The 27,732-nt window shown below is 30.3% G+C and overlaps 1 protein-coding gene across 2 annotated transcripts in view; it reads right to left on the bottom strand.

Moving 5' to 3' along the window:
* Window positions 1–27,732, bottom strand: part of LOC107450568 (apolipophorins) — a 79,938-nt gene that overhangs the window by 31,437 nt on the left and 20,769 nt on the right. For both annotated transcript variants that reach the window (XM_087156188.1, XM_087156187.1), the window contains exons 11-20: window positions 27,206–27,353; window positions 19,337–19,620; window positions 17,635–17,811; window positions 14,808–14,960; window positions 11,661–11,866; window positions 10,228–10,410; window positions 8,221–8,482; window positions 6,047–6,203; window positions 4,788–5,048; window positions 120–2,902 (exon numbers count right to left, since the gene is read on the bottom strand). In XM_087156188.1, coding sequence (XP_087012314.1) covers window positions 120–2,902; window positions 4,788–5,048; window positions 6,047–6,203; window positions 8,221–8,482; window positions 10,228–10,410; window positions 11,661–11,866; window positions 14,808–14,960; window positions 17,635–17,811; window positions 19,337–19,620; window positions 27,206–27,353 — 4,614 coding nt within the window. The remainder of the gene's footprint in view (window positions 1–119; window positions 2,903–4,787; window positions 5,049–6,046; window positions 6,204–8,220; window positions 8,483–10,227; window positions 10,411–11,660; window positions 11,867–14,807; window positions 14,961–17,634; window positions 17,812–19,336; window positions 19,621–27,205; window positions 27,354–27,732) is intronic.

Below are 27,732 nucleotides of genomic sequence, written 5' to 3'. Positions count from 1 at the left end.
AAGCTTATGACTGCATATGATAAAATATTAAAAAACGTTATAATTCAGGAATTAAAAATAGAATTATAACATGAAGCTATAATTTTAAGACAGCTTATGATAAAAATCTTACAACTTACTTTTTCATAAATAGGGTGAGTGATAGTTATATCCAATTTTGATGCTTGATTGTCAGTCAGATGATTATCAAATCGCAAGTCTACATTCAACTTCCTATCAGGGTTTTTAGCAGCATCTAATTTAAGTTCCCATTTCAGTTTTGGTTTGCTGAGAGAAAATTCCACAATAAGTTTGTTCACTATTTCTCTAGATGGAAGGATGAGACCTGCACTTGTCATTAATCCATTGCCTTCTTTTCCAAACCTTACATCGTAACCATAACGTGTGTCTCCTTTATATATAACAGTATGATAACGGGAAACTTCTTTTGTGTCTGCTCTAATTCTTTCAATACAGAAGTCTACTTCTTGGCGTTTGTAACACACGTTCCATTCGTTCCCGTCCGGAATTTCTTTATGAGCAAGATCGATACTTATACACTTATCTTCTTCTTTTTCTCTACAGAATTTAGTTTCATATTTGGAACTACCTTTTTTGTCTTTCATGACTTTAATGGATCCAATATGATTTCGCCAAGGTGTTTTTGATTTTATTACATAATTTCTTTCTCTTTGAGATTTTGCCTCTTGAGAAATTGTTAGTGCCAAAAACTCTTTCTCTCTGTACTTAAATATGAGGTCGCCGTTAAATCCCTTCTTTCTTTTTTTAATTTCACCACTGCCAGTCATCAAGCTCTGAGAATCAACGTCAAGATTCATTTCGTATTTGGAAATCTGTCCTGATGCTTGTGTTTTGTAGAAAAGTTTGAGAGACGGTGTTATTTTGCTGTATATTGTAAGCTGTCCATCAAAATCAATCAGGGTACGGAATTTCAAAGTTGAATTCACATCATAGAGTTTGTGCTTATTTATGTCAAAGTTCGAGTGTATTTTGGCATCTTCCATATTTCTAAGATCTGCAACTGCTTTAAGGTCGACAGTCTGCAAATACTCAAACGATGTAGCTAAGGAATGATGGAAAGCAGCAAATCTACCAGAATGCTCAAATGTAGAAACTAAGTTGATTTTTCTCCTTGAAAGAGGCGTCAAGCTACTTTTAAGAGAATACTTTCCATTTCCATAATCGATAGTTGTAGTTGCTTCAATTGAGGGCCTATTATGAACTGATACCAGTGCAATAGATTTGATTTGACCAGGCCATCCTCTTTTTCTAGTATATTCTAATTTTCCGGCGTAGTTAATGAAAGACACCGGCATAATTCGGTACTCCGAAATGAATGTTCTTACAGCGTCAGTGGAATCTGCCATGATTCTAAAGGAGATTTCTTTTCCATCTAGAGATTTGTAAGGCGAAGTCATAAATATCCCTCCATCCAACTCAAATTTATAACCGGTTAACTCCATTTTACCTTTAATATCCATTCTAAGTCTTTCAGCGTTATTGTTCAAATATCGACCAAAACTTACAAGCTTGCCGTTTTTGATTTCGTGTGTAAACTCTATGGCGATTGGTTCTTTTGCAGTATAATCAGCCCTGAAGTAATGTGGTCCTCTCAACAAATCTGTACTCACTTTGCCCGTTATATCAACACTAATAGCACCCACATAGTTAACTGTCGCTGTTATCATGTATTTTTCTATTCCATCTTCGGTGCCTTTGTTTGATTTGGCATCAATGACGACTTTTTTTTGTGAACCGTCACCTTCCCATTCAACTTCCACGTTTAATAGATTAGGATCTCCTGGCGTTACACTTCCTATAACTGAAATTTTTTTGTTGAGGACTTTTTTCAAATTGAATTCTGCTTTAATTGAGCGCACTGGAGATTGGTTTTCCACAGCAAACTGTCCTTCCATATAAGAAGTGTCAATAGAAAATTCTGCTTTCACGCCTCTTTTCCACTTAAAATCTAAAGTATGAGGTGACCCAGTTCCATAATCAGTGGTACTGCTTATTTGAATTTCAGCAGGTGAATACATCACAACAGTTTTCTGTTTCACAGGAACTGGCCTTCCAGGGAAGTCAATTGAGGCTTCAATTTCACGGTGAAAGTGGTCTTCACTTTTGACTCTATAGGTATAGTCAATGCTGATTTGTTTATTTTCAGCTGGTTCCAAGACCGCCTTGCCCTGATATTCATTTGCTCCTACTTCTTGAAGCTGATTACGATAAAGCAATTTGGTTTTGTAATATATAAGAGTTGCTTCAGATGCTAATTTTAGAGGAGTTTCGGAAACATGCGTGTAATCGTATTTCAAATATACCTGATTTTCCTTATTAGATTTTAGACCAACTTCAGCCATAAATTTAGGCTTGTCTACAAAGTCCCAAACAATTGATAAAGCCCCTGCCTTATCAAAATCAAAGCACGAAATTGTCAAGCCAAGCTTGTTTTCAATATCTAACTTTTGGAATGTATCGAAATCTCCCCCAAATGCAAGGGACTGTGTTACTCGAACCAGATGTGTATCGTCTTCAAAGTTTTCACCGTATCTAAAGATTATGTCATTCTTGAGATGTTCTAGTGGATTTAAGCTAAAGTCCCACTTAAGCATAGTGTTTAGATCCTGGTGTTCTGCTAGAAGTATTGCAGAACTTAGTTTGAAACCTAGACGGCCACGGAATTTTATGTCTTCCAAAGCTGCATTAATAGTTACACTTTCATAGCTACGTCCATCAGGTTCATAGTGATGGCCAACATTTAGATAGCCACCTTTTCCAACACGGTTTCCTATTGTGCCGTATACTTTATGAATCATTGAAAACGCTGTTATATTGAAATCATTATGAAGTCGCCAATCAGAGTCTAATCCAATAGTTTCTCCCTCTTTTGCAAGATTTCCTGTAAAATAAAGTCATATTATGTTTCAAAATTTTGCTATTCAAGAGGTTGGTGTTTATAATGGAAAACAGCTTAATTTTCCTAAGTTTTAGATTGCAATAATTCAGGAATTATATTAGATAGCTAAATTATGTATATCATGCCTCAGAAAAAAATTTCTGATAAGTAAATAGTGAAAGAAAAAGTTTATTCTGGTGTTTGTTTTTTTCATGCCTAAAACAACTGAATTATTCTGCCCGGTGTCTATGTAGTGAATTGCGTCTTTTTCATTTTATATTGACTATTGAGATGGCGAAAATAAATTTCACTGATTTCTTATAAATATATTAAGATGAGACGGGGTCGGTCAGGGGTTAGAGCGCTCATCTCTCAATAATGTGATCTGGGTTCGAATCCCAGCGATGACTGGTAGATACGAATTCCGCTACCAGCTCCAGCGCTGACGCTAAATATTAGTTAGATTCGTACATTACAGTGTTATCTTCTGCTGGGCTCCCAATAATCTATCAAAAATATTCAAATTCATTGTAAATGTTGAATGTTATTCTCTGATTTAGAAATTTAAGTTCAAAATCTTTGTATCCAGTGATAGTCATATGGCTGTTTTCGGGCCCGTTAGGTGTTTTCACCTGTTCATCATGTGTTACTTTGTCTTGAGGTTGTCTTAATAACGAATTATTTAGAAGAAAGCAAGAGAAAATAATAGAGATAAAACTTGACATGCAAAATCATTAATTGAATGCTTCAATATAATGTTGTGCATTTACAGCAAAAATAAAGTTATAATTAAAAGCGCCATGTGCTGGTAGCTGCATAATAGTGAAGTAAATTGGCCCTGGAGAATTCCTTTTTTTAAATTTCGATTAATTAAACTCGATAATAATTTAAAATAATTTTAAATTTATTTGATAGAATTGCGTGATTTTTAAAAAGTATGCAAGTATCCCTTTTGAGTATTTCAGCATTAATTTTTTTTGTACTTTCGTTTCTAGTAGATGCCAAATTTCTATTTTCTCATTTGAGTTAATGGATAATTGTGGTGGTCAGGTACGTTTTAGGAAAAGTTGATCTGAATAAGAAGCTCATTTTGGGACACAAATTGTGATACTACTTGATAAATTTTGACAGAGCACTGGGAATCCTGCTTTTGTAATCTCCTTAGTCCTTAGCGCTCCACGAAACTTTGTCGGTATCGATCAGGCAACGCAAAAAAAGGGAAAGGGTTGAATATTTCTAAGTCTTGATCTTCAGTTAAGAATTCTAAACTACAGATTCTAAGGTTTTGTCTCAATGAGTAGTAAATCTACTCGAGTATTAGCAAGATTATTTAAGAGTTTTAGATAATATTGTTACATTGTAAAAAATGAATTCTCAAATTTCGCGAAACTTCCTTTGTTTTTGACGAAACCGTGTCCTGATATGTAACTCCGTGAGAACATTTTGTCAAAGTAACGAAATAACTATCGTCACTTTTTAGCACTTTTTGAGGAAATGAAATTCATCAAAAGTAAAGAAATATTTCGTATTTCATCATCCTAGTTTCGTCAAATTAAGAAGCATTTTCTTGGATTTTGGTGGTAAGATAGCGATAAGCTTCCAAGTTGAGAAAACATTTTCGTCTTACATTTAAGTGCTCCCCTTTCATCAAAAATAAAGTGATTTCATGACGAAATGGTTCTCATAATTAACGAAATATAGCTCAAAGATTGTTGAATCGTCAAAAGCGAGAGTTTTATTTCTGAAGGTGTAAGACTCTATGAATATTATAAAATAAATTTCAATATTGTAACTTAGATTAGAACTGTATGAAATCGGATAATAAGCATGGTTGCATGTGAATGTACCATTTATAACTCTTAATTTAATATCCTATAAAAAATCTTACCTTTAATTGTCATAGAACCAAAACTATTCGACTGAAGATTAATAGTAATTTGTTCTTTTCGTCCTCTGGCGTATACTATGGTACCTGACATCTCAACTGGTGCCATACCAGGTAGAGAAAGCGATAGTTGTGGACTATATTCTACCAATTTGGCGCCTTTAACTGTTTTTCCTACATCTAAGGAAAGGTCATATCTTCTTTTTTCATTACCCACCGCTTTTATGTTCAGTTTAAAGTTGTCATCTTGATTCATTACGTTAGCTGAAATGTAATTAAAATAGCTAAAAATATCATTTCAGTTTATAAAACAATGCATTTTGGTATTATTGGTTAAAATTAATATACGATACAAAACAAATAACCATTCAACAATTGTAATACATACGCTTGATCATCCCTTTGTATTACAATTGTTGAATGGTCATTTGTTTTGTATTGTATCAATGTATGTACATAGCAAATTTCATTAAAATCGGTCCAGTTGTTCTAGAGATAATTGACAAAGTCTGCAAATTCTCTTAATTTCTCACACCGGTGGTGTATATATATGTAATATTCAAACTAAAAAGGGGATAAAATGTTCCCGACAAACGTTGTTGTATACAACAACAACGTTTATAACAACGCATCTCAAAGTATAAAACCAAAATAAAAGCTTTTCTTTTTTTGCAACTGAAATCTCTATCTGAATCTATGTAGCTTGTTACAGGTCGTATAATTTTGTCCGTCCAAATGATATTTTATATTCTTGAATATTCCTTACAAGGGTTCTTTTTTATGAAATATTGCAATGGTTCTTTTCATTTTACTGTTTATTTTTTTCGGCCTATAATTCCCTATTTTTCATTCGAAAGAAAATGTTGCTTTAAATATATAATTTTCATTAATTAAACCTCTCTATTAAATTGTAAATTATCCATAATCTTTCAATAATTTTCCATCAACCATAACCATCAATCATGTAATATAAAAAACAGATTATTGTACAGTCAATCTTCGAATTTTATTCATTACGATTTATTAAGATAAAATAAATGTTTATGCAACTTCTAATTTCAAATTATGCATTTATTTAACCACCATATTCATTTAGTTAAAATAGTTCATAGAGCATGATATAGAGGGGAATTTTCTCAGATCATGGGTATCCAATTTATTGAGATTAAACTGTACAATTTATATTTCTAGCTCTTAAATGAACTGAATGTTTCTTTAACTTTCATTCAGTATTAAAAAAAGAGTAAATATTCATAAATTACCATCGATTTCTGTAGTATAAAAAGGTGTGTGAAGTTTCAGGGATTCTGAATATTTTCCGGGACCTTCCTTCTTTCCATGGATGTCAAGCGCAAATTTTCTGTCGATAGAAGAATTTGGGGTGTCTAGTAAAAATCTGTATTTTCTGTCATCCCATTTCTAAAATAAATAAAATTAAATTTTCAAAATTGATGCAAAGCATAAATTGCAATAAATATATAATATGAAATGCTTTTTGTGTAAAATATGAAGTATAACTAGGCGGCACAATCCAAATTTCTATGTTCTCTAACATCTGGAACCGCTTCCGCAGTATCTTGTGGAAACTGCTGATGCGGTTCCAGAAACTGCTGAAGCGGTTCCATTGCATCATAATTCGAGCTCTGTTGGATACTTTTAAACTGATGTGTTCATTTTAAAATGAAGTTCTAAAAATATGCAGCATATATACAGAGATGCCAACTGCTCCGGAAACGCCGAAATAATTAAAAAAGCGGTAAATAACTACAAAGTAATTTTTGAAAATATTTGACTATTTTTGCTTGCTTTTTAAAAGGTATAAAATGACATAAGTACTATAAAGTGGGGAATTATATAAGCTTTCTTATTTAAGTACATATAAGCAGATTTACATAAGCACAGTTTCTGCCATGCGGTGTCACAATTTATGGTCTTTTCGAAAAATCTGAAATTTAACTTCGCAATATGATGATCTAAAAAAACTATGTTGAGGTCGCGATGTATGTTTTTATTGCGGAAAAACCATCTTGCTCTTGTTATTTTCCTGAGGATTTTTATTCTGGCATATTTTGAGTTTTTTAAGGAGTGATGTGGAGATGTTGCACCAAGCCAAGTACTTCATTTACTTTTCACCATCACTTAAAAAGCAACGTAGCATTTAAAAGTAGTGGTTATTAAAATTATAATAAATTAAACTTTTTAAAACAAGAATCAAGCATCAATGCAAAAATTTTGCTACCACATGAAATATAAAAATAAAATCTTCCGAAAAATCTGTAAGAGTTTCCAGGCATGTATGACGAGATTTTTTAGTTAGTTAATTTATTGATTTGGCGAAATAATCAAGTAGGTCACCAAATAATTAAATTACAACAAAATTGTGATTACTGGATGTAATTTTTGACTATAAACGGAAACGTAAAAATTAAGATAATAAAGTTAAATGAAAAGTACCTGGTCAGAAGTACATAAAGAAACAGTTCATGACATGGAAGCACCCCCCACTGGAATTGGACGACATTTCTGGGCACGGGTTTTTATGCAATTTTAATTCTGATGATGTGTTGCAACATTTATTGTTGTATACAATGTTTCTAATCGTGAACATTTGGAAAAAAAAATAGACTGAAAATGTGAGCTTTAGGAGCAAAACTAAATTACAGAGATGCCAACTGCTCCGGACGCGCCAAAATAATTTTAAAAAAAACGGTAAATAACAACAAAGTAAATTTTGTAAATATTTGGCTATTTTTGCTTGCTTTTTGAAAGGTATAGGACGACATACGTACTATAAAGTGGTGAATTATATGAGCCTACGAATTATTTAGAAATAGTGGTGGATATAAATCTACTAATTGAATTTATTAAACCATGAATCATAATTGATAAACTACCACTTTAAGATATATATTTGCTGTCCGGAGCAAGTTGGCATCTCTGAATTTAAGGTTTGAAATCTCTAAGCCCTACTTAGATAAGATCAAGCAATTGTATAAATGCGACAAAAAGTTTGTTCCCCAATGTCATACCATCCAACTTATGAGGAGTTTGAAAATAATTCTTTCTAGTGGTAGCGAACCAAAGTAGAAATTTTTAAAGCAAATGGATCTCTCATAAAACTTTTATCAGAATTTAAGAATCTAGCCATATGGCCTGCACTTTTATAAGTAATAGTGGACAAGTTAGGCTAAAATTAATTTTTTTTGAATATTAAGACATTAATTTTGCTACCGTCTGAAAAGAAGATTTCTGAAACTACGGAAATTCCGTAGCAGTTGGAGGGTATGCCCAATGTTATCAAATCAAATCGGATTCGGATCGGATTCTTCTGGTTTTACATATTATTTTTAATGTCAAATTTCTCTTACTAATTTTTTGATTCTAAGATTGTGCAATTTGGAAAAGTTAAAAAAAAAATAGAAATAAAGATATTTACCCCCCATTTAGGAATTTCTAGAAGAAATTCGTAACCATCCATGCTGGAGTCTGTTTCTTCTACTACCAAAGAAGCTTCCATTGCTCGAACAAAAGGAACTTTCGGTTTTCCTTGTGCATTGTAAATGTGAGGAAGAACCATTGAAGCACAGTATTTAGCACCAGTAAGATACTGTAAATATTTTGTACAGTAATTCAGATTGTAAGACTGAGGCTTTGGAAGTTCAGTTTCTCCTTTCTCATTCATACAATATAAAGTACGCCTGAAATAAATAAATATAAATTGTTATACAAAATCTTGTTCAAAAATCTTAGCTAGTTAAATCCTTGCCTAGTTTTGAAGATAGAAACAATAAAAATACTGTTTCAGCTATTTTTGCGTGTGCCAAATAACCATCAATGGCTTTATCTTTTTTCGTGACATTTACCCCATTTCTTGTGTTTGCTTTTTAGTTTTTCTCCGTTTCACTTTGTGTCATGCATAGATTTGTAGTGTCCTAAGAACACTTAAAACCTGATAGCAAAAATTTTATAAAGATATTTGAAAAGTCCCTACTTCACCACTTCAATACAAAATTCTCATAACAGAGAACTAATTTCTCCACAAGGAAAGATTTTTTTAAGGAACAGTTTTATAATATTCACATTGAATATTTACTTTCGGTTTTTTAAGTTTTTCGAGGATACTGGTAAGACATAATTTATAAAACCGTAAAATGCCATCTAAATACTTTTACAGGTTGTTCTTATATTCTTTGATCACCACATAATCATTATCATCATTATAATCATTATCAAAATAATGTAGTAGTATTTCTGGTTTTTCAAATAATTATTTTAATGAAAAAAGGTTAAAAAAAGATATCTGGTAATCTCATTTATCATTTTAGATGATTTAATCGTTGAATAGTTTTTGATTAACCCTCTTTTCCACAGAATAGTTAATATAGGTAAGATAACGATTAACATATCGTAAATAACCCTTTCCGCTGCAGTTTAGTCAGTCCGCAACACCGCAGAAACTACTGAAAATGTGAAGCTAATTGCATTTAAATGTTTAGTAACCACTATTCCTCAAACAACAAAGAGTTAAAGCATATCACTTTACCTTGTTTAGCTTTGTAAAAAAATATTTCCTTGTGATAACGAAATTGAAGTTATTTTTAGTTTAGTATTTTTCCTTTTAAGTAATTTTTCCCCTATCTAACAACTATTCAAATTATGATATGAAATGCAACATCATTGCTGTTTTCATGGTGACACGTTTGAAAAGTGGTCGCAATTATTCTTATTCTACAAGTTTTACTATTTAATTCGCTAAATATTTATTAAAACTTTTGCAGGAAGCAGAACAGTTGGCATCCCTGGTGCTAAGGTCGCATTTACCAATGTCCTGTCTGACCGATTTTCAATCGAATTTTGCTTTTTGCGGATTTGGTTAATCAGTGAAAATGCTCACAGAGTCTCTCAAGCCAGCACGCTATTGCAAAAACATGACATATGTGACGAAACCGTTTTGCATACCTGCCAACTTTTACGCATTTGGCGTAAAATTTCATTTCTATTTTTAAAGTGGTAGTAAAATGTATGCATTCTATATATTCCTTACATTTATAATTAATTTATATTCTTTTTGATCACCATTATTTTTAAAAAAATTAAGCATGTATAATAATATGTAATACTGTTGCGGAACTCAGCAAAGGCCACTAACGGCCCCAGGCGCCCATATAAATATTGATGATGATGATGATGTGGAACTGACCCAGATGCCCAGTTGTTTTTAAATAAAGTAAGTAAGTTTTAAAATAGAATTTGGGTTCATGAGCACAACTGCTTCTCTTTTTAAATAATCAACGCAGACTACTTGTAAAATCCCGCGTTGAGGCTTTCTGATGTAGAAGGAGATGGGTGTGTAGTGGTATTACTTTTATAGTATAGTAACTTTTTAGTCCAAAAATATCGTCGTATACCTGGAAAAGATCAATCAATCAAAGTATGTGCTTACTTGATGCTTGCAATTTCTTGTCGTTTCTGTCTGCGTTTAAGTTTTAAATGCAGTAATCTTCCCTCTTTCATTTCAAATTTAGCATCCAAGTCTATTCCAGCATTTACAACAGTATCAACTCTGACTCCTGGTTCAAAATTCTCTGAATGTATTGTGAATGAAGCGCTTGAATCAATCAAGATGCTGAAAATGAGTAAAAATAATGATATATATTAAGGTTTTTTAGGTTTATACAATTCGAAGTTACAATTTAAGAAATTATTCTTTGATTCAAAGTGATGAAGGCAATTTGACTGTACGGCCATATGACACAAAATTGCAACCAAAACAAGAGTCACCACGGTTGTTATCAGTTGAAAAACCATTATACAAGGTGTCCCAAAAACTACCATTTACTTGAAAAATCAATAAAGGAAGAGGGATATTGCTCCTTAAGCTGTTAGTTAACCTGCGTAATTATGATCTTGATGACAATTTCAGTTAATTGATGATAATTTCAGTTCCTTTTATTATTTCCTTTAATGCATGATAGGAATAACTTTAAGAAAATTGAATGCAACAATTTTAAAAAATTTTTTGGAGAAAATATTTAAAATAAAATTAAGAATCACTTAATTTTATCATTTTCTTTAATGCAATATAAAGTAAGTTTTGAAATTAATTTTCGAATGTGATTTATTTTATCAAGTGATTAAAATAATTTATTGAAAGCAATTTTTATACTATATTTAAAAAAAAATTATATAATTAGCGGAATTTCAGTTTTTTTTTAAAAACTCGTTTGCAATCTTTCAATTTAAATTTATTCAATTGGAAATTATTGTGAAATTAATAACTTCAACACTAATCTAAATTTTTAGTTCTAATTTATTCGAATGTGTAATTTAAATTAAAGCTTTTCGTATCGGCCTCTTTATCATTGAGACAGACATTTAATTGAAACAATTACTTGGTTATAAAAAAGCAGGTTGCCATTTTTCTAAAAATTATAATAGCAAAATAGTCATCAGAAAATCTTCACATTTATGTGTATTGGTATGAATTGTTCCTTTTAGAATTTCTGATTTTAATTAAATTTTTTTTAAACCGACAGCACTGCAGCTTATAGACCTATGAACCAATGAAAAGTAATAAATAACTTCCATCGAAGATTTTCGAAATCATTTAATAAATGAAAATCATATTTTAATATTTCTGAAATGTTTTCTATTTACTGAAATCACATGTCTTAATGCGACTATCTGTTATGTGATTTTTAACTACATTTCTTTGATTTATAACTTATTTTTGATCTAAACTCAAACACTCTGTCGAGTAAAAGCTTATGCCTTGCCACATAAATTTACCACGCGATTTTTTTTTACTACAACTGTTTTCTCTTTAAAAATTTGAAAACTCTCTATCTAATTTAATTCACTCTGTATAGAGCTTACCTTGGTTGAATGCTTCCTTCAATATCAGCACGTGGAAAAGGTAAATCAGGTTGAGTTAGGTCAACTTTTCCATCTCTTTTATATCCAATTGTAGAGCTTAAATTACCAGCTAACTTGTAAGCTCGACCAGTTACACTTGGGAATAGAACAGAGAGATCCAGGAAAAGTAGATTTTTTGTGGCATCTACGCTGTTGGTGCCTGCTAACTAGAAAATGCATAATGTTATAAATTTGATAAATGTAATATTATTTTAGTATTAAATTGTAAAGAAAATTGGAGTCAATTATGAAGCAAAACTAAAAAGCAATAAAGATACAGTAACCCGGGTAGGCAAATGCTCCACTTTATGTCAAAGTTTTACTTAGTTGGTAGCGAATGAAATATAAAAAATTTTTAGAGTGAAAATAATTATGTCTCTTTTTTATAAGTGTCGCCGCAAGATAGCTGCAGTAAAAATGCATTTCATATGATGGTTGGTTGTCACGTTACGGACATGGAAAATAAATCAATAACTACTCGTATATAGGACCTTCGATCCTATATACTGCTTCCGTTATATCTAGGCGAATCTCCGAATAAGCATCTTATAGACACTATATAGGACCTTCGATCCTATACACTGCTTCTGTTATATCTAGGCGAATCTCCGAATACGCATCTTATAGACACTATATAGGACCTTCGATCCTATACACTGCTTCTGTTATATCTAGGCGAATCTCCGAATAAGCTTCTTCTTGTCGAAAGTCAAGTCTGTTGTAAGGTGGCCAAAATCGCCGGAAGGGAGAAAAGATGTTCTGGTTACAGTACTGGGTCAAGGCCCCAGTTTCTGCAATGCAGGGACAAGATCCTGCTTGAGTCTAGTTCACAAATTTGATGTTTTCAAATTTGTGAACTTTCACTGCTTTGTCCTTTAATCTTAAGTTAGCCACTGTATTAAATTTCATGATACTTTGAACTTTTGATATGTAGTGGTGGAAAGGTTACTTATGAAAAATACTGAACTAAAAATAAATTAAATTTCATTACCACTAGAAAATATTATTTTACAAAGCAGAGCAAGTTGGCAACTCTGTATGTCTCGATAGGTCCCACAAACAAGTCAACAACACAAGATCGAACAACACCAGATCTATGGAAAAAGATGTTTCCCCTACTGCCAGATTCCTTTTACTCCTCACAGAACTTGAAAAACTTATTCAAAATGGAGAAGTCTTCAATTTATTGATCGGACTCATAAAATCTAGAGCACCTGAAACAACATCTACAAACTCAGCAAAAACTTTTTACCATCGACCAATCAGATGCCTGTTTCCATGAAGCCACGCCCTCTCAACTTTTTGTTTTTGTAAGATCACAGTTCGCTGTGTTCTTTTATTTTTTCTCTATTTTCAGATTACTAGTGACTGAAACAATATCTCAGATCCACCTAATTTCGATGAATGGGTTAAAGACGCTTCGCGGCTGTGTACCCAGATTTGAACTATTTCTACCATTCTACCGTATGTCTCGAACGTACAGAAACATGACATAGTGCATGCCTCAAATAAAACGCTACCCAGAAAAACGTAACATGGACAGCTGAGAAAAGGAGTGTTTAATGAATCTAAAGTACAAGCAATTAAAAATGACCTCCATTAAATGCTATTTTGTGAATAATATGCTAACTGATCTGAATAATATGCTAACTGAACTGAGTTACTAATGACTGTTAGGTCAAGTTTACCCTTTCTTTAACTAGCGCCCTCTATGCTTGTTCTCTAAAGTGGCGCGAAACGTTCAATAGGGAGAAAACTAACAATTTTGAGAAAATAAAAAGCGTTTGTGGTCAAACTTGAAATATTTAAAAACTTACTCCAATGCTGCTTTATCTGGGTTCACAAAAGTTCGCAAACAATCGAAAAAAGTCTTGATTTAGATGATTTTCATTTAGGTGAATAATTTTAGGTATTTGGTGATTTTTAAAAAGCTCAATAACTTTTGAAATATATTAGTTATTAATCAGCTCTTAAGCCCAGGTAATTCTCTACAGATAGATGATATATGTAGTATAAAATTATAGTTTTACTTTTAGTATAAGGCACTTAAACTGTGTTTTTTTTAAAAATTTTCCTAAATGAAAGAGCTTTGAAAAACCACGTTAACATTTTTACAAGCATTGGCACGCTTAGCATGATTAACTGTTGTTCGATTTTCGCCTTTAGTTCCGCAATGGATGTCAGGCAATCTAAGTACACAAAGTCTTTTAGACATCCCTGTAGAAAAAAAGGCCAGAAGCGAAATAGTCTAGACTTCAAAAAGGTCGCATTTGTTTGGAAATTAAGTGGTCTCCAAAAAATTCACGGTTGATGCGCAGATGTATGAGCAGTGGCCCCAATCTGTCGCAACTAACAAATGATTCAAAACGATGGACGATTTTAAAAAACTATCATGACGCATTTTACGCTTAATTTCCTTGCAGTTTACACGAACAGTTTAATTGTAAAACATCTCATTGCATAAATATGTTTAGAAAAATGCGAAATTTTTAGAATAACTTAAGTTTGCTAAAGAAATAGATACCCACAATTTGAAGGAGTCCTATGATGCTATTAAGGTCTACTCCTTTATCGTTATATCTTCTTAAGGCATCCTTATTCAAATGGATTCAATTTATTTCGTGCGCAAGAACATATACACCGAAGAGCCATTACCTTATGACCACCCTGCTAATAACATGTAGGGCCACTTTTAGGCCTCAAAATCGACCCTTATGACATGGTGCATTATCCTGTTGGTAAACACCATTTCCGCAGAATAAACTGTTGCCATGAATGGGTGAACCTGGTCTGCGACTATGTTCAAGTAGCTTACAGACGTCAGGGATTGTTCTATGAGGATTATAAGTCCTAATGTGCCCCATGAAAACATTGTGCCTGGGCGAGAAACCATGAAAACCTGGGCGAGCCCATTGTTATAGATGGAGGGTGGTCATAGTGTAATGGCTCTTCGGTGCATATATCTGTTTAAATTTCGTTGAAGTTCACACGAGCATTTTATTGAATGGTTGTAAAACATCTGATTACATAAATATGTATAGAAAAGTTTGAAACTTTTAAATTAATTTAAATTTCTACAAAAATATGAATTTATCTCAAGATACTCACAGTTTGAAGGAATCCTACAATGCTATTAAGGTTTACTCCTTTATCCTTATATCTACTTAAAGTATCCTTATCCAAATGAATCCAATTCATTTCGTGTCCAAGAACACGAATATATCCATTTCCATGAGGTAATTTTCCTCGACTGTACCCTAGCTGTAAATAATACATAACTATATAATTATCGGAATATAGTTTAGAAGTTTATTTGAGTAATACATAATACATTAAAGCATTAATAGTTTCATATTTGTCAAACTATATGGTCATCGTACAACATTTATTACTGAAACAAAATTTATTTTGCAATCCCAAAAATCTTAGTCTTTAAAATTTAAAAAAGAATCTCATTTTGTCCAACTAGCTAAGTTAATAGTGGAAAACAAAAATATGGAAACACTTCTGTACTAAACCTAAAAAATTAACTTTTCTTTTAGCAAGAAAATGTTCTGCAAGGTTTTACATGACAAAACTGTTGGTACAGTTAGAACGATCATGTCTTGGTAATTTCTCAAACAAATATCTTAAAATATGCATAATAGTTACCTGTAAATACCGTGACTTAATATGCTTATTTTAACCAAAATACGAGCTTTTTCTGAAGAAACATACCTTTTTGCAATCGAATTCATATTTACCCCCTATGAAATAATGGGAGGTAGACAGTTTTGAGAGGCTGGTTCTCGTAGTTTAACCACAATAACGATTAAAAGAATGCTACTCCTATGCTAATTTAATGCGTCACGTTCTTCTTCATGTCTTTTAAATGATTGGTAAAGCATCAAAAAGTTCTTTCACAAAAAGTTATAAGCCCTCATCCCCAAGCCAAATATCTAATATAATGAGGAATTAAATGAATTAAATTATTTTTAATGATTAATTTATTAATGATAAAAATTATATAGTAAAGTATAAAAATTTCTTATATATTCTAAATTTTCAGATTTTAATAAACTTAATTCGAAATTTTCATGCCATTTGATCTATAAAAAAGCGCTTAGAAACTAATTTAAAAAATAATTGTAGAATGGTATTGAAATGACAACACATTTTGAAATTAAATCTCTAATTTCTCGTATTTCATATTACATGTGATACGAGTTAACCTATAAATGAAAGAGTGATTCCTTTCTTTATTATTATATATTTATATTTATATCTATTTCTTTGTTTGACTTAAATCCACATTAATTTTGAATCACTGTTGCCATTTGAAGAATCGTTTTTGACGAAAGAATAATAACCTAGTTCAATAAATTTTGTTCATTTTAATTATTTTTTAAAATATTACTGCTTTTTATAAATTCGAACAAAAATTAACAAGAGCCTACATCATCCCTTTGATTTAGATAGCTAACTATGCCGAATCATAAGTGATTACGTTTGAACTTTCTTAAATTAAAAAAGAAAGCTAAAGGAACTAAATTTTTATGAAGAGTTTCATCGACTTGTTTTATTACATTATGAAATATTTTTTTTTCTTTTTACTCTTTTGAATGTTACAGAATATAGCAAAAAAATTATTCATAAAAATTCAACAAACAAATTATTTTTTACAAAATTTATAAAAAAGGAAAAAATAAGACGTTTTATAAACTGCTCATTTGATTTAAGTCATTTTTTATTGTTTAAGTTTGTTTGAAATATAAACTAAAACATTAAATATTTTAATACACTTGTAACCAAATGGTCACAAAATTCTCAATGACAATAATCTATATTTTAAAATGTTAGGAAATTAATACTATTTCTGAAAAATTATATTAGAGGACAACGCTACTATGTTGTTTACTATCCTTAGATTTAGATAGTCTTCAGATGTAGATAGCTTGATTTAACTTTGATTAACTTCATAACTTGATTTCTAACTTCTTAAATAGCACTTATCAACAGAAATAACTCTGATTTAATAATGAGGTACTGAATAATAAGGTATAGCTGACCGATCCAGGTTTTTTTAGAGGAAGTTAAAGACATGTTTATGTATATCTGGTACTTATATAATTATATGATTCATTGTAAATGTGATAATGAGAAAGGAACTCAGAATAGTGCAAACATCATGAATAATTTATATTTCTCGCTAAATGTTCTTAAATTTTAAAAAAGTGTATAATTAAAAATATTTTTTACGTGTTTTTTGCTTTTTTAATATATAACTCTATAAAGTTATATTGTATAATGTTTGAAGCTAATTTTGGTTTGTTATAATTACCTTTTCAGAAAAAAAAACTTTAAAGTGCTTTTTGCATGTATGATATTTTTGTTTTTACATTTTATTTAAACCCCAAAGGATTTTTTTATACTCAAGATAAGGCTTCGAAGTAAACTTTTTTACACGAAGTATAATACACTTATTAAAACTGTGCATGGAATAAGCATTTTATAAGGTAATGAATTATTATAGTATGTTATACACGTGTAACTGGAATTTTTACACTTTTTTTTCCTAATTGTGTGCACAATTATCTATAAGAAATGATATAATTGATACATCAACAAATGAATGCACAGAATTGTTGAGATGATTCTTGTAATCACAAAGAAATATTTAAAAAAAAATATCAAAAATAAGTTTTAGGGATTTAAAATTTTTTAATTTTTGAAATTATTTTTTTGATAATTTTAAAATAATTAAACAGTATAACTATTTTTTGAAGATAAACTATTGATTACCAGTTAAGTAGACATGAAAAGCATTCATGAAATGAGTGATTTTACTTTTATTTTTAAAAAAATAATGCCAGGGTGCCGTGACCCCTTAATTTTTTTTATCTGTCAGAGATGCGTTTTCATATATTAAAATAAACTGAAGGAATTATTTACCTACCCTTTCACTTAAAGCATCTATTTTTGACTTGTATGAATCTGCGGATCTTTTTATGCGGTTTAGAATATTTGGGGGAATAAGTGACAGAATGTCGTCGATTTTAAGATTTGGCATCAGCCCATGAGGTCCAAATAGCTTTTCAAGAATAAAATCCAAATCTTCAACTCGACCTCCAACCTGAAATAGATTTAAATAAAATAAATCATTTAGATGAAGAAAGGGAAAAATAATGTTACTATCATTAATCATCGTTTAAAAAAATGTCAGAGACTTACTGTTTATTTTCGGCTGTTCAACATTATTAACGGAATTTGTTTATTTAAATGAAAAATCGTGACTCTTTCTTGAAATAGGTTGATTCTTTGTGAACTATTATTAAACACTGCTTCACATAAATATTAATCATGTGCTTTATATTATTATTATATTTATTTACATATAAACACTGTTTCACATAAGTACTAATCACCTGCTTTATATTATTATATTTGTTTACATTATTAACCATTTACAGCAACAATACATCAGATATGTTTAAGGAAATATGGTGATAAAAGCGCAATTTTTTTTTCAAGAAGAGCATTTTTATATGTAATTGCCATTTAGTATTATTTTTGCAAGTTTCGAGAATTTTACATCAAACTCAAGTGTAGTATTTTAATTTCTAGATGGTACTTTATACGTTTCCGGAATTTTACATTAAAAGGATTTTTAGAATAGTTTGCTTTACAAATTTCCTGAATTTTTCATCAAACTGTCTTTCAGAATTGTTTTTAACACGTTGCAAGGTGGTAAAAGTACGTTTTTGACATTGCTGCTTCAAAAGTCTGAAAAAGTAGTAGCAAAATTGCTTCGTTTTCGCTGTGTTTTTCAAAAAAATTATCCATTCGTGATTACCGCAAATACAAATGATACAGTACGAGGCAGTCTGCCACAAAAACCTCTTCTCTCATATTTGCTTGCTTAATCTGGCTACTTTATTTTAATTTTCTCTCAGTAAATGTTACTGAACCCCAACTTTCACCATTCAATTGCGCTTCGGCGATTTATTATACATTCCCACTCAGATGAATAAGTTAGAGCCCCTCGTGCGTCTGATGCTAAGATAACTACCACACATGAATGAAGGAATAAATGGTACAGTATATAGGTAATCAGTACTACAATCATTCTTCGTAATTTTTAATTTGAAGTGACAAGCTTGCTCCAAATTTTATGAAATCTTGCTTACCACTTTCTCAAAAATTTTAATCTACAATAATTGTTATACATTTTCGTGGCAAAGGTACCCGCATGCAATGTGTTAAGGAAGGTAGTGCAAGTTTCCGGGATGCGTCATAGACCATTACCAAAAGTCAATTGTGCAGCTCTGGTACGACGTAAATAACGTATAACTACTACGACCGTTTCCGCAAGTTTTCACACTCCTTATCAATGAGATCATTAGTTTTGTTAATGTACTATGACTTATATTGTAAGTTATATATATTTAAAGAGAAAACAATCTTTTCATTCATTTTCAATCGTAAACTGAGAAATATGCTTGAAAAAGTAGCTGAATTTAATCCCCTTTAACAGATTATTGCTTTTTGATAGTCAAAACCTTTAACAGTTTTAGGCGCTATGAGCTTAAAACGCTCTAAAATTCTATTATCTACCCTTATATACATGATATTAATAAAAAACAGAAATATTCTGTTACCTCAAGTAAATCTAATTGATTTCCAAAAAAATCAATTTTCCATCCAAGATTGGCTGATCGTGGTAAAAAGGAATTTCTGGAATGTATAACGTTAGCTTGTACAGTTTCTCCTATGTTAAGAAGTTGAGAAAATAAAGACACTTGGAAATTTCTGGAAAACTTTGTAATATCTGTTGAAGAAGGACGTTCGATTTCTTCCGCCCAAAGAATATTTTGAATTTTTTGATTTACTGGGTCATTACTTTCTTGCAAATTTTCTAGGTAACTCCATGTAAAAACTTTGACTGTAAAGTAAAAAAATTAAATCAAAGTACGTAAAAGTATACTAATGAATTCATAAAAAGGTAATAAGTATGTATTTATTAAAAAAAAATTTATTAAGGAAGCAAAAGCTAATAATGACAAAAATGTCTATTAACATAATTATTATCATATATATCAAATGGATAAAATAAATTAAAATCAAGTCATCAAAATATTGTATGAATCGAAAGCAATTAGTAGTATTTTTATGTAAATCATGAAGAAGAAAGAGAGTTTAAGAAACTAAAAACTATTACGATTAATAAGAAACCTTGTAATCATTTTTATTTTTTGTGTTCATCAAGCAATTTTAAAATGCATAAGAAAGAACATAAATGTTCCGTGCAATTGCTTAATCAACGTAAGTGGCAAAAAATTCAAAATTGAGATTTTGATATATTTGGCATCTTCGTATGGTAAGCTACATATTTCAACTTTTTTCAAAAATATAAATTTTGTTTTATTAATTTTTGAAATTCTATTTAACGTTCAGAGCATTATCAATAGATGGAAAATAGTTGTCAAGCCACTTTTACTCTGAATCAATCTAAATGCACTTACGTTGTTTTTTCAATACTATGGCATAATTAGTATCAGATAGAGAAAGTTAATAGAATTATAAAAATGTTTTTTAGGTATAACCGTAAAAATACTGTAAAGTAAGGGATAGAAACTGTAACTGATCAATTAAAACAGTTCTCAATGTTTTATTCAATTAATCTTAAAAATATTGTAAAGTGAATGATAATTATTATGAGATAACAAGGCTTTGAACCAAAAACAATTAAAATGGTAGAAAGCTTATTACTATATTGGGTGGCCAGGAAAGTTAGTGCCCATTTTCGATAGGCGGAACTTCAAAAATAGCCGCTAAAAATATTCAAGTGGTAGCAAACTATGTATTAAGGACAGGGATACCAACTGCTCCGCTTTCTGGAATAGTTTCAATTAAGTGGTAGCAAATTGTATAGTAAAATTCGTTAAAGAAGGATAGTTACGCCTACTTTTTAATAGAGTAACCAATACATGGATGCTTTAACGTTGCATTTTAGATGATGCTTATAATTTTTGATATTTAGTAGAGTGAAAATTACTTAAAAGGAAAAATACGTAACTAAAATTAACTTAAATTTCGCTACGACTAGAAAATACTATTTTATAAAGCGGAGCAAGTTGGTATCTCTGTAAAGACATTTGAAATTTTCCTTATTTCATATGAATCAGATTTCTCTATCTATGCAATAAGCTTTCAAATCTTTGTGGTGATTAAGAAAATTGAATGATCCATAATTAAAAACAAGAAATATAAAGTATTAGCTAAGCTACAACTGGAATATTTTTGGCGACCTTTGGGAGCTCCTCCTATCAAAATTTGCACACACTGTCTGTTCTTTGCACCCATGCATCCATTAAAATGTATCCCATATTTTCAAAAAAGAAAAAAAATTAAACAATGTTCTTAAGCACCAAAATAATTCAATTTAATATTCATAAAGAACTCTGATGTCTAAACGATGAAAAATATTTAAATTTAAATGGTTGCTAAACCACAAACCATTTCAGTACACACGTCAAAATTCTTAATAGTCCCATCAAAATATTTTGATGGTTATGTTGGTTGATGATCCAACTTAATTTGATGATCACCATCATCCAACATTTTCCATTATGCGTTCATGGTTTTTAATATGCCAACAAACTTCCATCACTCGATGATTGAAAAGACAACTTCAAAGCTATGATGGTTAACCGGCAAGAGAAGTTTGACCAACAATCCATGATGGTCCATGAAGATTCCAACTATATATTTCCTTGATGGTTTAATGGGAGTTCCTGTTGGTTCTCAGGAATATACCATAAAAACGATTTGGTTTCCTTATGTTGGACAATCATAAATCAGTACGAATTTCTACATTAAGATGATGGTTGTTCATGAACGTTCCAACATTTGATTTCTAAGATGGGAATTCGTGATGGTCTATAATGGTACTGCAAAGCATTTCCATGATGGTTTAATAATAATTATTGTTGGTTAAGCAAGAATATACCATAAAAACAATTTGTGTTTTTGCATGTTGGTTCATCAAAAATCAGCCTGAATTCCAACATTGGGATGATGGTGGTCCATGATCGTTAAAACATTTGATATCTAAGAAAAATTTCTGATGGTTCAAAATGTACAAACCAACAAAACAAGTTTCTATTCTTATGTTGGACCATCATAAATCAGGCCAAATTCCCTACATCGGAGTGATGGTTACTTATGTTTATTACTATCAAACATTATAATGGTTCATGATAGAATTATTGATAGTTACCATCAATATTAGGTTGGTACATCAATGGAAAACCATAAAAAAGTTTGATTTGAGTATCTTTCATCATTCACTGGGAACTTCTCAAAAGGTGGAAACATCAACTTTAACGGATGCTAATTCTGAGTTCTATTGATATTTATGCTATATGCAATAAAAATTCAATTCTTATGAAATATATTTTCCTATTTAATTATAATTATCATCATATTAAGTGTTTTCGTTGAATTTTAAAACATTAGATTATTGTAAGCAATAATGGGAGAAACTATCTGTATTGAGTGTGTTATATTTTTTGACCTATCTTATATTTAATTTGAAAGATAATGGCATTTTGTTACGGAAATACTTAATTAAAACATAAGAAAATACTTTAATATTTGAATAAATTATTTTACCCTTTTCATTACGACAGTCCATTCCAATAAAGTGACGTAACTGAATGGTGTACCAATCAGCGAGCATTGCACATGGCATGTTAAGATTTCTTATTTTATTTAACCTGTGACGTTATGAAATGCAGAGATTCAAACTTGCTCCGCTTTGTTAAAAAATATTTTCTAGTCGTAACGTAATTAAGTTGGTTTTAGTTTAGTATTTTTTCTTTAAAGTTATTTTTCCACCACTACATATCAAAAATTCAATCATACGAGGTGTTGTTGCAGTTAGCTAGAGGTGACAAGGTCTGCGGGGGATCATCGGGGAAACATCTCAATCCCAGAATTTATTTTCTGATAATATAGACAATTTATGCCCGCCTATTTATCAACTCATGCACGTTAAATTCTTTTGAAAATTCTATTGTATTTAATGAGCAATGTTTCTCTGATAAAATATATTTACTGCATTTTCTCCAAATATGTTATTTTATCCTGTATCAAGGTATGATTTATCTATATTCATCAATTATGCCTTTCATTTTTCAAAAATCAATTACTGTACTTATCAAATCATGTTTTATCTTTATTTTTAATTTAAGTCTACAATCAATATTTCTAGTGTTAAGTAAAAACGTCAATTTGTCATATTAATTTTTTTCATTGTTTTATTATTTCACAAGCAAACGGCTTGAATTTTTTTTATGGCTACCACAATGTATTCGAATGAACTTCAATGTATGCCATAATTAAATATGTGCTAGTTAAAATATAGAAATTTAATTAGTGAAATACTTATCAATTTATGTTAATATTTATTTATGTCAACTTAGATTCGATGAATCAGATATTCAAATGTTATATTTACTGAAGCAAAGTGCCTGTTTTTCTATTAGCTACCACATCGACTGCTAAATTCAAAATGTTATTACTATACATTTTCTGTAAATTTCTAGATGTATGGGATAGGGGCCGCTAAGTGGCCCAGGTGCCCAATTTTTGTAAATAAAGTAAAAGTAAATAAAGTAGAGGTGACAAGGGCCTCCCTGAACGAGCGGTATCACCCGCCGAGTGGTGTGTAAAGCATGGGCGTAGAGGGTTCGAATCCCGCTGATACCTTGAATCTTCGTGCTGTCCTTCTCTGTGTTATCCTATCTGTCCATCTATTTGACAAAAGTTCATAAACCCAAATTAGCACACACGCTTGAAAATGTGCGTAATTCCAATAAAGCTCGAGGTGACACTTTGAAAGAGTGGGAGTTGTTATCCTTACTTTACAAGTTTTACTTTTTAATTAGCTTCCAATTTCTTAAAACTTTTGTAGAAAGAGGAGCAGTTGGAGAGATGCCAACTTGTTATGAACAGCGGATAAATATTTTTGAGTGATTGTCTTCTAATGTATGACACTTGCTTTAGTAAATTCGATTAATAGGGTTTTTATTTACCACTACTTCTAAATAATTAAAAGTTTGCAGGGACGCTCCGGGAGACTAAAATTGTAAAAAAGTGGTAGAAACTTAATTCGTCTTTATTTAAGTATTCAAATGTAAATACCACCAGGGTAAATACCACTAAAAAAACGGTATGATGTTAAAATTATTCCACGTAAAACTAGAAATGATTGTTCAGTGGTACCCAATTTTAACAATTCCCTGATGGCTCTGTTATTATTGTAATTTTGTTAAATATTTGAATGTAAAATCATTTGCAAATAATTGAAATCTGTGAAATGTCAGTGCATTGGAACTTTTGATAAAAGTGTTTTCTTACATATTTTGTCATTATTCTTCTTATTCTTCATAAAATTCTCTTAATAATGATTGTCCAATATTTATCAATAATTCTTTGAGGAAGGGAGAAAATATGCACCGACTTGTACTGCTGTTAAAAGTGTCATTATGAAAAAAATGGCATTATATTGTAATTATTCCTCATAAATCTTTATGAATGATGGTTCAATAGTAAGTAATTTAAACAGATCCTTGCTGATTTTTTGTAAAACTAAGAAAAAAATATTCATAATTAAAAGGTGAACACGAATTTTTTTTCTCTCTCTAAAATGAAAAAGTTAGAGTTTAATAAATTTAACTAATATAAACTTATACAAAATAGAGTTAAATAAAATCAACTAATAGTAACAATAGTAAGTGATTTAAACAATACCCTGCTGATGGGGAAAGAAATGCACTTCTTGCATTACTGTGAAAATATATTTACAATTATTAAGAAGAAAAGGAATTTTTTTCCTCTAAAATTAGAAATTTAGATTTAAATAAATTTAACTAATACTACTAACAGTAACAATAATAACAGATTTAAGCAAAACGGTTCCCTCATGATGGGGTTTAAATGAACTTTCGGAATTATTGTGTAAAAAAATATTTACAATTATTAAGGGGAACATGATTTTTTTTCTATAAAAGGAGAAATTTATAATTAAATAAATTTGATTATTGAGAACTAAATATTTCTATTACTATTCCTTAGTAGTCTGATAAAAAATGTATATATTTCCAAAATGCAAAACTAGATGCTTCATAGGTTATGGGGCATTTAAAAAAGTATTATGTCTATACGCTTAGAAATACCCAAGTTGAAAATTTTGTGATATTTTACTAATTATTAATTATAATTAATTCAAATGCATAATATAAAGTAATAATTTTAAGGTTGCTTTAAAGCTTGCAATTTAAATAATAAATTAAATAAATAATAAATAATAAATTGAATGAATAATAAATTGAATGAATAATAAATTAAATAAATGATAAAAGTAAAAAATAAATTAGATAAATAAATTTATATTTCAAATCACTTTTGTTTCCTTTCATTCATGTCTGGCTAGTCTTGAAAATGGGCACCTATTTTTGAAGAGCTTGAAACATATCGACAGTTTTTTCCCCTTTTTATATATTTTTGAAGCGAATGAGGCTTTTAATCAGGTAATTTAAATAATATTGAAAATTGAGAATGATATTTGTTTACATATATTACGATGTCTACCGTCTGTTATTCAAAATAATACAAGTACATACATTACTTTTAAGACATTAATTTTACTCTTAATATTTTTAATAGATTACTTTTGCTACCACTAAGAAAAGCATTTTCCAAAACTACGGAACTTCCGTAGTAGTTGCAGAGTATGGAAGTAGCTCAACATCTCCAAGAAAGAGAATTCGTCGATGACGGCATTACTTTTTTTTTGGGGGGGGGGGGTCATGTTAAGTCATACCAAATGGATTCAAAGGTTGTTAGGTTATATACATTTTGTTAAAAATCAGTAAATTTTACAGATAACTATTTTAAATGTATTTTAATAGATAGAAGTTACCTAAATTTTTTTTATAAAGGAAACTTTTTTTGTAATTATATTTTTTAACAAAGAAAAACATTTTTTTAAACAAATATGGGAAAACTTTTTACATCATACAAATAATACATAAGTGTTCTTTAAAATGAATGATTTTGTCATACAATATATATGCATTTTTAGTGCCAAAAACTTACCTTTGCAATATAGCTTTAGGTAGATACAACCATTTAAAAACTTGTACATAAATTACAACACTTACACCTTATTTTTATAACAACGATGCAAAACCAGTCTAACGTGCTTCAATAATATGTATAAATAATACTTACCTCTTTAAATGAACCTAATGTCTTATTTGCAAAATAAACATTAAATTTCAAAACTTACTTGAATTGTGAATAATATTGGCTGATTAACTCATTTAAGACTATTGTTGCGAAAGTGCGACATTTATTTTTGACGCAAAAAGCACTTATTGGGAAAAGTGACAGAACATTTCGTTACTTGAATTATGAATAATATTAGTTGATTAATCCATTTAAGACTATTGTTGTAAAAATTTTACATTTGGTTTGAGCGTAAAAAGCATTTATTGGGAAAAGTAACAAGGCTTTCATTTTTTAATTTTCTGCATTGGTTACCACTTTGGTTTTTAAATATCAAAATGACCTAATTCCAGATCAAAATATAAATATTTATATTATTACTGAATTATGGTAAATACTACTACCTTGTTTCTCCTATATAAATTTCGAGAATGAAATAATTGAGCTTCCAGTCCTTTAGAAATGTTTCCAAGACACTCAATGAATTAAATAACGTCATACGCAACTAGATAAATAATAAACAAAACATAGTTGAGATTCAGAAATTTAAATGTATTTTACTCTAACGTAATGTCCTAGATGATTTCTGATCTATCTTAAGGTCAAAGAGCCATGAAGTAGCTTGCTGAGTAAACTTTAACTTTATTCATGTAAAATTACCGAATCTCATGCGGATAATTTTTTAGGAATTTTCCGCTTTAAATTCTCAGTAATTTTACAAAAGATTCTTGATACATGATTTCTAGCATATCTTCATGTAGTTTTACCGAAAAATTTTTTACAGTGTAAAAAGAGATGCTTATTGCATGATTAAAAAAAATAAAACAATAATACTCCCTCTGTTCCAAATTAGTTGCTGCGTTTGCATACTTTTGAACTGATTATTAAAACTGATTATTTTCTAATTTTGTTTTAATATTATTCAGTGATTTCAGAGTGTTATGCTGACAACAACATAGCAATCAACAACATTGTCCCTAGATTACCCAGAATTCCCCTTTTATATCAGTAATAAATTAGTTTCAAAAATCCAGGGTTCCTACACTCTTAAGCCACTCTCCATTTTGTAAGAACTCTTCCACCAGCAATTTAAGATCAAATATTTGACCTAAATTGTAACAACTAATTTGGGACGTAGGGAGTGATTACATGCATTAAAATATTGAAGAAAAATGCTTGATAGGTGTGATTTGAATTTAAAAATAATATTGCACAAAGGAAAGCTTATATACCTTGATTGCTAGTTTCTGCTGCATAGATTTCCAAAACTTGACGTACAATCTCTACAGTTGGGCACCTTGAGAGAGATATCAATGATGCGATCCTGACTTCGTCGTCTTCTGTCTTACTTTTATATATGTCCAACAATTTGGAAACTACCTGTAAAATTTTATGACATTTAAGTTTCATAGATATTACCTGTTACCCTTGTGTTTACGCAACATTTTGAAGGGATTTTAAAACTACCATTTTGAAATAGGTGATCGAGCTCTTAAGAAGATGCTGTACCGTCGTGGGAGATACCTTTCAATGCAAATTCTATTTCATCTTTATTGGTGTGTTAAAATTTAAATATTAACGAAAGGAGTGTTTAGGTAAACCTAGAATAAATGACTGAGAAAATATTTTCAAAATATCAAAATGCAAAGAAATAGCTGAAGAACTTTGCCACAACGTAATCCTAAGTATTCCACTCATAATTTATTTGCATTTTGATATTTCGATAATTTTTTTCAGCATTTGAAATTTGAATGTTTAT

Source organism: Parasteatoda tepidariorum, chromosome 12 (genome assembly GCF_982258835.1).
Source record: "Parasteatoda tepidariorum strain Cologne lab strain chromosome 12, Ptep-v5.0, whole genome shotgun sequence".
Taxonomy (NCBI): domain Eukaryota; kingdom Metazoa; phylum Arthropoda; class Arachnida; order Araneae; family Theridiidae; genus Parasteatoda; species Parasteatoda tepidariorum.
This window is presented reverse-complemented; position numbering and strand designations above follow the sequence as displayed.